The sequence below is a fragment of the Chionomys nivalis genome, chromosome 7 (assembly GCF_950005125.1).
Source record: "Chionomys nivalis chromosome 7, mChiNiv1.1, whole genome shotgun sequence".
Classification (NCBI taxonomy): Eukaryota; Metazoa; Chordata; class Mammalia; order Rodentia; family Cricetidae; genus Chionomys; species Chionomys nivalis.
The window spans coordinates 59,968,236-59,978,748 of record NC_080092.1 but is presented as its reverse complement, the minus strand read 5'-3'; the positions used below and the strand labels follow the sequence as shown (position 1 = coordinate 59,978,748).

Here is a 10,513-nt window from a genome sequence, read left to right as displayed (position 1 = left end):
CATCACACACACAGACACACACACACACACACACACAGAGGCTCACAAATACAGCTATATATGCAAAGACACACAAAGAAACACACGTACACACACAAAGGCACATACCACACACACAGGCTCACAAATACAGATATACATGCAAAGGCACACAAACACACGTACACACAGGCACATACACACACACACAAACACTGACATATACTCTAAAAGTAAAAATTATAAAAAGAAATCAGGTTGTGCCAGCAGTTTACTCCCAGCACACAGATCTCTGTGAGTCCAAGGCCAGCCTGGTCTACCAAGTGAGTTCCAGGACAGACAGGCCTACACAGAGAAACCCTGTCTCGAAAAACCAAGAAACAAACAGGTGGAAAGTTCCTGAGGAGACACTTAGTATCAGCCTGGCCTCCACACCGCACACAAATACACACAAGCTCCCTCACACACGTGAACATTTAACACATAGATACCCACAGAATTAAACATTTTTTAAAAAGAAAATGTCCTTTTTGGGTGAGTGGCATACACGGAGTGATGGACATTGTATCCTCATATTCGGGTGGGTAGGCGAAGGTTGAACAAGGGAGGAGCCACTGCGATGCCTGGCAGGTGTCCCTGCTTCTTCCCTCCCCAGGCTGGGGGGATCTCTTTATATTTATTTTACTGGAAAGTGTCCCACTCTCTGCAGCTTCCCAGGAACAAGTAGTCTCAGTGTAGTTTGCAAATGAGTACATCTCTCTGCAGATGGCAGGCCCAAGATCAGAGCAGTACACCATGGGTACAGAGTCACATGGCAGGCTTGTGGGTGGTTGACAAGATGGCCCAGAGTGAGTCTGTAGTCTCTGTTTTCCCCTCCCCGTCCCCTTCAGCCCCACTGGGGCTGTTCTATCTTAGTGGGTGCTCACCATGCCACTGGGTTCTCTGAGCAAGTGAGGCTATGACCTTCCGTCTTATACCTACTCACCAGAGGGAACTTAGTGACAGGCTTTGTGCACACGCCTGTCATGTCATGCCAGAACTGGGAGGGCCAGAGGCCAAGGTTATCTTTAACTATGCCTCACATTTGAGGCCAGGCTGGGCTTCGTGAGAACCATGTTCTAAAAACAAACAAACAAACAAACAAAACCCCAAACCCCACAAAGCAAGCAAACATTGACCAGTCATGGTTGCACTCCAGAGGTGGAGGCAGGTGGATCTCCCCGAGTTTGAGTCTTGCCTGGCCTACATAGTAAGTTCCAGGCCAGCCAAGGTCACATAGTGAGACCCTGCCTAAAAATTTTTAATTAAAGTAAGTAAACAAATACGAACTCACCAGTTTGTATATCTAGGAAGCCCAAGAGCAGTAGAGGTGTTATTATTTTTTAAATGTGGGGGTGTTGTTCGGGAGGGGGAGACACGAGACGCGCGGGGTTGGGGAAGGAGAGACAAGACACGCGGGGTCCCACGTGGGTAAACTTTAATGGGGGAGGGTAACATACAAGGAACGGGAGTGAAGAGACGAAAGGGGAAGAGGAGGGGGGAGCGCGAGAGAAGAGAGAGAGGGCGGGTTGGAACGCCCATTTTTAAAGGGCTCTGGGCATTTTGGGGTTTGTAGTCCACTTGGAGACTGTATTTTCTGCGCATGTGTGGCCTTGTCTCCAAAGGAACAACATTCCACCCTTTTGGTTTTATTAAAAAAAAAATTGAGGGGGGGGGTTGAGGGTCTTAACGGGTAGGGAATAGGGGCGTAGCCCGGTCTCTCATGACTGCTTCCTGCTGACTTTGGGCGTCGAGGGGTCCGGGGAGCGTCCTATTGTCCTGATGATGTCATATCGATGTTTTGTCCGCTGGCATCAAGTGGCTGATTGAAGAAATCGCATCTGTCTGGAGATTGTATCTGTCTGGCTCTTGAGTGGCTGGGTCACCGTTAGGATGCTGGAAAACAAAAGTTGCATTAGTAGAAAGAAAAAAAGTTAGAGGGGAGATTTGGGGTGGAGGGGGTGGGCTTCAGGAGGCCAGGGGTTAAGAATAAGAATAAAAAAGGTAAATGATACTTATTCCGTTGATTGAATGATACTTATTCCGTTCTGCTTGTGTCTGCTTTGTCCAGGTGGGTCCGGCTGGTGTCTTGGAGCTTAAAGAGAATGTCTTAAAAGAAATAGATTTTAATCATATATTCCTTAACATTTTAGGGGTCACTGCTGCAGTCAGTGACAAACCTGTTATGTCAGGAACTTGGTTAAGCATTTGCTTATCACCTGAACCTCTTGGCTCTGTGTTTGATGATGATTCCTGTAGAGACAACTGGATGGTTATTTAGGAATTTAGAAAAAGGGGGGGTGTATTAGCACAGGAGGAAAAAATGAAAAATGAGACCGTTGTTTTCCTTAGGCTGGAGTAGAGGGGGTTGGACCTGTTGTCCTTTGGAACTTGAGGGAACATGGTCCCGTCTGAGTTACCGTGTAAGGAGGATTGTTCTGAGCTGTAGGGATGAACGGTTTCAGATGTGACAGGTGAATCCAGTGAGGAATTCCCTCGAGCTTGGCAGCTGTGGGAGTTAGAAGAATTACCCTGAGAGGACCCTGCCATTTAGGGGAAAGGGGTAAGGGACGTTGACCTGGAGGTGAGAATAAAACCTTATCTCCTATTTTAACCGGCGGTGGGCATGCGTTGGCACATGGTTGAGGTAGTGAGTGATCCGTGAAGTCCCACAGCAGTGAACGTAGGTGGAAAAGGAGGGGAGTGAGCAGGTGATCAGGAAGGGGAGAGGTTCCCGATGGGAGGCCAGGGGTTAAAACCGGCCGCCCATACATGAGTTCAAAGGGTGAAATGAAAAGAGGGCCCTTTGGGAGAGCCCGGAGCCTGAGAAGGGCCAGAGGCAAAAGTCTTACCCAGTCGAGGTGTAGTTCTTGTGACATCTTAACGAGGGCATCCTTTAAAGAGCGGTTAGTCCGTTCTACCTTACCTGAAGACTGGGGGTGGTATGGTATATGAAAATTCCAGGGGATTCCAAGTGCCCTAGACAGATTCTGAGAAATCTGGGAAGTAAACTCTGGGCCGTTATCTGACTGAAGAGAAGTTGGGAGCCCGAACCGCGGAACAATTTCTCGGAGGAGGATATCAGAAACTGTCTGGGCTCTCTTGTTAGAGGTGGGGAAGGCTTCAACCCACCCAGACATTGTATCCACCAACACCAGGAGATATTTAATTTTTTTAACTGTGGGCATATGAGTAAAATCCAGCTGCCAGTCAGTTCCCGGAAGGGAGCCCCTGGCTTGGTGAGTAGGGAAAGGAAAGCTACGATATTTGGTCCTGGGATCTGACTTTTGGCAGATCTCACAGGAGGCAGTGGTAGCCTTTAGGAACCTGATGTCCTCAGGTGTTGGTTTAATATATATTTTTATGAAATTAAGTAAAGCTCTTTTATTGGGATGAAATAGCTGGTGCAGGTAGGACAGGATCTGTTTGGTGTCAGGAGGTGTCTGCGAGGCCATGGGCTGTGCTGTTAGTACTCCCTGAGGTAGCTGAGGCAGACCTGGGCTCTGGAGTGCTGCTGTCTTAGCGGCTCTGTCAGCTCGATTGTTTCCCTTGGAGACAATAGAGCTGTCAGACTGATGAGACCGGCAGTGAATAATTCCTATAGCTTTAGGGAGATGGGAAGCTTTTAGTAAGTCTATGATATACTCTGAGTTGGTAATAGAGCCTCCCTTCGTTGTGAGAAGCCCGCGCTCCTTCCAGATGGCCGCATGAGACAGCAGGATATGAAACGCATATTTAGAATCTGTGTAAACATTTAAAGATTGCCCCTCGGCCAACTGAAAGGCACGGGTGAGAGCTATCAGCTCAGCCTGCTGGTTAGTAGTATGAGCAGGGAGTGCCTTTGCCTCAACTATCTCCGTGTCTGATACTATGGCATAACCTGCTTTGCGAGTCCCATCACATAGAAAGGAGCTGCCATCCGTGTACCAGGTATGAGTAGCCTGGGACAGACTGCCCTCCTGAATATGTGAGGGGTGAGGCAGTAGGTCTTCCAGGACCTCGACGCAGGAGTGAGATGGGGAATCATTTACATTAGGTTGAGGTAGAAGATTTGAAATATTAAGGGGTGGGCAGCATTGAAATGTGAGACTGGCGTCTTCCACCAGTGCCACCTGAAGGGAAAGAACTCGAGAAGGGGGTAGGGTCTGTAGACCTTTGTAAGTTAAGAGGTTGGACAGGTTATGATGAGAGAAGACTGTAGTGGGTGCTCCGAAGGTTAGTTTTTTTGACTCACGAATCAGAAGTTCAGCGGCCGCCAAGGCACGTATGCAGGATGCCCAGCCCTGAGTGGTGAGGTCCATTTTCTTTGACAGGTAGGCTACAGGTGCGAAGGAGGGTCCCAGTTGATGACCTAGGACTCCCAGAGCGTAACCTTCCTTTTCTGCTACGTAGAGAGAAAAGGGGCGGGTTAAATCTGGAAGATGGAGTGCTGGGGCCTGGATAAGGGCCTGCTGGAGTCTCCGGAAGGGCTTGGTGATGGGGTGGAGAAGGGGCTCATGCAGAGAGCCCAGAGCTGCTTCGTATAGAGGGCGGGCAAGGAGGGAGAAGGAGGGAATCCAGGAACGCAGGAAACCAGCCACTCCTAGGAATGATAAAACCTCTTCTTTGGTGGAAGGAACTGTAAGAGATTGAATTAGTTTTTTTCTGTCCAGAGTGATGGCCTTTTGGGTTGGGGTTATGGTTAATCCCAAATACGTTACCTGAGTGGTGGACAATTGAGCCTTAGAGGGGGAAACTCTGTAGCCCTTTTTGGATAAGAAATTTAATAAGGCGGCGGTATCAGTCCTACTAGTCTCCAGAGATGGGCTACACAGCAGAATGTCATCGACATAGAGTAGCAGTTTTGATTTAAGGAGGGACAGTGAGAGCAGATCAGAGGCCAGGGCCTGGCCAAAGAGATGTGGGCTGTCCCGGAATCCCTGAGGGAGGACGGTCCAAGTTAGTTGTGTGGAGAAGTTAGTATCAGGATCTGTCCAGGTGAAGGCGAAGATATTTTGAGATTGAGGGCTGAGAGGGATAGAGAAAAAGGCATCTTTTAGGTCTAAAACTGAGAAGTGGGAGGTTCCTGAAGGAATGTTAGACAGAAGGGTGAGGGGGTTAGGGACAACTGGGTGTAGCGGGACAACAGCAGAATTAATACGTCGGAGGTCCTGAACCAAACGATAAGTTCCATTAGATTTTTTAACAGCCAGTATAGGAGTATTAAAGGGAGAAGAGGTGGGGCGGAGCAGCTTTTTCCTTAGAAGGTCAGAAATTATGGGTTTTAGTCCTCTGAGGCTCTGGGAAGAAAGGGGGTATTGAGCTTGAGTAATATACTTGGTGGGATTTTTTAACTGAATAACGATGGGGGAGTGGTGTTTAGCGACGGCAGGATTCTGGGTGTCCCACACGAGGGGGTCCACCTGGGAAGCTGGAAGAGGAAAGGGCGTGTTAGTATCAGGAGATCGTGGGGCCAGGAGAAGCAGCAGCTGCGCCACCGACGAATCTGGAACAAAGCGGGTGGGGGGTGCGAAAGAAATGAAGGCCCCCAACTTGGTTAGGAGATCCCTTCCCAAGAGTGGGACCGGGCAGGTTGGTAAAACTAGGAATGAGTGGGTGAGAAAGATATTTTTAAATATACAATTGAGAGGTGGAGTCTGGTGAGGAAAATAAGGCTGTCCCCCTACCCCAACAATAGGGGAGTTTGAGGGAGAGGTTGGTCCCCAAAATTCTCTTAGAACCGAGTAGGTTGCTCCGGTGTCCAAAAGAAACGAAATGAGGCGTCCCGACACTGTGAGAAGTACCCGTGGCTCCTGGTTGCAGATGGGTGTGGCGGTCGGGTCGTCGGAGCCCGGGAACCTTCAGTCCTCCAGGGCCAGGCCCAATAGATCGACCTGAGAATCCCCTGGGCCTGTTGCCCCCGCATCATCAAAGGCACGGGGACAATCTATGGACCAGTGACCCTCCCTGTGACATTTTGGGCAGGGACCCCGCGGGTTACGATGAGGGTTAGGGCAACTTTTTGCCCAGTGACCCGCCTTACCACACTTGAAGCATGGGCCCGGTGGCTCACGCACCCCGGGAGGTGGGGGGGCAGCACGAACAGGACGGGTCGAGTCTGTCACCTCTGCTGGCCGGGCAGGCGCGGTTATCACGTGGCAGTGGTTGCGAGCCTTGTCGTTCCTGGCGTGGTACACTTTGAAGGCCACCTCCAGAGCCTGTGCTTGTGGGGTTAGGGGACCCTTTTCAAAACGCCTGAGCTTGGCTTTGATATCCGGGTAGCACTGGTTAAAGAAATGGGTCATTAGAAGCTGTCTGCCCTCAGTGGATTCTGGATCCATGTTCGTAAACTGTAACATGGCTTTGGTAAGGCGGTCAAGGAATGCGGAAGGATTTTCCTTAGTGTCCTGAAAAATTTCTGCAAGTTTAGAATAGTTTACTGGTTTAAGGGCAGCCTTGCGGAGCCCTATCATGAGGCAAGTTAGGAACCGGTCTCTGGCCAGAATGCCCCCAGGGCAGTTATAATCCCAGTGGGGTTCCTGGTCTGGCACCGCCTCTGCCCCCGGAGGATGGGAGGCTAAGGTTTGGTGGACTTCATCAGCATGGAGTCTCGCTTGCTCCCAAACCCGCCTGCGCTCCTCGGGAAGCAAGTTATTAGACAGGATCATAAAAATGTCATGGTAAGTTAGGTTATAAGATTGGGTTAAATATTGAAACTCTTTTGTGAAATTGGTGGGATTAGCCGTGTATGACCCGAGTAACTTAGAAATATGTGAGAGTTCCGATAAGGCGAATGGAACGTGGACTCTCATTACACCCTCTGCCCCAGCCACCTCCCGCAAGGGCAGAACGGTGGCTGGTCTGACTTGACCAGCGTCAGACTCCGCAGCACGCGAGCGTGTGAGCGGAGGGGTGAAGGAAGGTGCAAGGCGGTGGGCGGGAGCGGAGCCGCCCAGAGGGGCTTTGGAAGATCGCGGCCTAGGCACGGGGCGGGAGGGGGATGGGGAAGAATCCGAAGACGTTCCCGACCGTCTGTATGTCCTGCGGTGGGGGTGGGTGGAAGCCTCCACCCCCCCATGCGACCTGTGGTGGGGGTGGGGAGAATTTTCCAGCCGCTCCCGGGACCGCTCCCGGGATCGGCGGAGGCGGGTGGAAGCCTCCACCCCCTCCTGCGACCTGCGGTGGGGGTGGGGAGAATCTTCCAGCCGCTCCCGGGACCGCTCCCGGGATCGGCGGAGGCGGGTGGAAGCCTCCACCCCCTCCTGCGACCTGCGGTGGGGGTGGGGAGAATCTTCCAGCCGCTCCCATGATGGGCGGGGGCGGGTGGAAGATTCCTCGGAGGAACTGGGCGAAATCCCTGTAGATCCAGAACGGGAGCCTGTTGGGGAACTAGACGGAGAACGGTTAGGTGACCTGGAGGAGGGTTTTTTGTGCCTAAAAGAAACTTTGGAGGAAAGGGGAATGGAAGAACCATCGTTAGATCTGGCAGAACGGGAAGGAGTAGCCCCGCGAGGCCGGGGAGGTGGAGGTTCGTCCGCGGGGTCCATAGCAGGAGCAGGAGGTTCCGGGTGGGGCGGCATTGCTAAGAACATGTGAGCCGGTGAGCACTGAGAGACAGTAGAAGGATTTGTTTTTAAAGCCATGTAAAAGAATGCCATAATATACATCATTTCTTTCCATTTAGCAGAACGGTGGCAAAAGTTAGCTAGTTCCCGTAGAATATCGGGGTCAAAAGACCCGCAAGATGGCCATTTAAAGTTCCCCTGTAGGCCGTAGGACGGCCACCTCTTAGAGCAAAGGCGGATGAGTGTAGATAATTTAACAGAAGGAATTAAGGCGTGGGGCTGTAGGGCTTCCAACAGCTGTCCCAGAGGAGAGGAAGGGGGAATTGGTTTTGAAGACTTAGCGCCCATGGCTAGAACCGTGAAAATATCCGCAGAAGGCACCCGAAGATGCCCCGAACACAGTTGCTCTGGACACAGGCGTCAGAGTACCCAGGGGACCGTGCTATGGGCTAGCTGACCCAGTCCTAGTTTTCGACGGGAGACGGGGGTCTAGGCTAGGAGGGGACAGTTACGCCCGAAGGCTGCCCGTTGCAGCCGAAACGAACACCCAGGCCCTGTGAAAAGGCGTCCGATTTCACAGGGGGGGTGGTAGGACCTTGGCTGAGTCGAATTCAGCCAAGGTCGGGCCGCACCGTAGCGGCGGTCACGATGAAGAAGAAGAAAGAAAAGGAATGAAACAGAGGACAGAGAACCAAAAGCCCCGGGCTTTTGGGCGCGGATAAAAACAGGTCTAGCCTAGGGCGGAAGGTCGGGGGAAGAGGGGGGGTTAGCAACCACACCCAGGACACGCCAGAGGAAGCCGGGAGCTCGGCCGGCCTCCTCCAGGTGAGAGGGGATGGTTAGCCAGCCCAGGTAAACTCACGAATTAGCCGCTGACGGTTGGAGAGGGAGGGCCGTGTCGAGATGGCTGGAACACGTGGAGTGGTCGCAGGTCGTCCGGTTCTGACCTTGTCCCGGGGGAGGCCCCGAGCTCCAGGAGGCGCCAAAACCCAGAGCCGAGGCCTCAGGTGAGGGCCCCGGGGCGCGAAGGTCCCCGAGCAGACGGCACCAAAATGTTATTATTTTTTAAATGTGGGGGTGTTGTTCGGGAGGGGGAGACACGAGACGCGCGGGGTTGGGGAAGGAGAGACAAGACACGCGGGGTCCCACGTGGGTAAACTTTAATGGGGGAGGGTAACATACAAGGAACGGGAGTGAAGAGACGAAAGGGGAAGAGGAGGGGGGAGCGCGAGAGAAGAGAGAGAGGGCGGGTTGGAACGCCCATTTTTAAAGGGCTCTGGGCATTTTGGGGTTTGTAGTCCACTTGGAGACTGTATTTTCTGCGCATGTGTGGCCTTGTCTCCAAAGGAACAACAAGAGGCATGGCTGGGTCCTCAGTGTACCCACGGTCTGGAAGCTTCTGCTCTCTCCCTTGCTGGTTTGAGTCACAGCTTGTCTTTTTCTGTGGTGAGAAATTCACCAGGCAGTAGCCATCCTGTTGCCAAAAAATTCAATTTAAAGCTCTAGGGAAAGATTTTGATTGGCCTGTCTAGTCACATGACTGTTCTCCAGCCAATAGGATGAATGGCATAGGTTTGTTGTGGGGGATATTTCGGGTTTGTGTTTTTGAGATAACTTGATTTTCTCTAGCTGGAATTGGCCTAGAACCCACCACATCGCCCAGGCTGTCCTTGAATCCATGGGATTCCTCATGTCTCAGATTTAGGAGGACTGGAATTACAGAATTGTTTAAATTTTATTATTTCACATGTGTGTGTGTATGCGTGCATGTGTGAGTGTGTGTGTGTGTGTGTGTGTGTGTGTGTGTGTGAGAGAGAGAGAGAGAGAGAGAGAGAGAGAGAGAGAGAGAGAGTACGTGCACATACCACAGCATGCATGTGAAGGTCAGAGGACAAGGAGCGTGTTCTTTCCTTTCCTTTAACCATATGGGCTCCAGGTCTTGAGTTCAGGTTAAGATCCTCAGTGGCAAGGACCTTTACCTTCCCAGATGTCTGGCCAGCCCTGATGTAGGTGCTTTATCAGAAACTTTTATCTACCATGAAGCTGGGGTGGAAGGTGAACAAAATTGGTTCCCCCAAAGCACATGGACTTCCACAGGGAGAAGGACACACTGCTTAGAAAGGGGAAGGGTTTGGGGGAACCAAAAGCAGAAGTGGCTTCTTGTTGGGAGCACAGCACAAAGATCCCTGCACCCACAGATCTCCAGGAAAACCAGAAATGTTAAGCACTCAGGATTGTCCTCTCAAAAGAATGAACTAAAACCCGTTTTTTCATCCGGAAAGCTGGGGATTGGCAGTGATTAATAGTCTGATGATCCACCGTTATCTGTTGGGCCAGGCCATCAAACTCTTACAATCAGAACTGGAGGTAGCTAGTAATCTAAATGACCCTTATAGTCAGGGGCTCCCCAAGCCTGGAGATACCTAATAGTCTAAATGACTCTTACATTATCTGTATAACCAAGGGCTCCCCAAGCTTCCATAACCAGGGCTGGAGAGAGCTAATAGTCTATGACCCAGGACCAGAGGTGGCTAATAACCCCAGTGTCCTCTACACTATCTGTGTGACCAAGACCAGGCCAGATCTTTTCCCGGGCCTTTAAGCTAGAGCAGGTAACCTATCTTCAGAACACATTTTCTTGGAAGAAATGATGTGTAGCTTGAGTTGAGTTTCCATGTAACTATGCTTTCTTGTGCACTGGGGATTGTATTACACCAGGAAACTTTTTGTCCAAAGTATACCATGTTTAAATATCCTGGCAATGAATCTCCCCACATCAGACTCCCCAAAGTCTTGATCATCCAGGTTGACCTCATCTCACCTCTTCCATTCCCACCTTCTTGAGGTTCAAGTCCCCTGTAGGGTCTCTTACAACTTGTCAGCTCCGGAACTCCCAGGGTTTCATCCTTGTCCCCACAGTTGTCTGTGGGCCTCCTCTTCCTAGTCAAAGG

General features: G+C 51.2%; 1 protein-coding gene across 1 annotated transcript; it reads right to left on the bottom strand.

Annotated features, from left to right (window-relative positions):
- Positions 1-1,439: 1,439 nt before the first annotated feature.
- On the bottom strand, positions 1,440-9,058 carry LOC130877762 (uncharacterized). Its single transcript, XM_057775324.1, has 2 exons — positions 8,425-9,058; positions 1,440-4,399 (listed from the first exon to the last, which is right to left on the bottom strand). The coding sequence occupies exon 2, from the start codon at positions 4,317-4,319 to the stop codon at positions 2,367-2,369; it is 1,953 nt and encodes a 650-aa protein (XP_057631307.1). The 5' UTR covers positions 4,320-4,399; positions 8,425-9,058; the 3' UTR covers positions 1,440-2,366.
- Positions 9,059-10,513: the final 1,455 nt, after the last annotated feature.

What these genes read in the sequence shown, in the direction of transcription:
- LOC130877762 (XM_057775324.1), bottom strand. Translation starts at nt 4,319, where the DNA reads ATGGACCTCACCACTCAGGGCTGGGCATCCTGCATACGTGCCTTGGCG.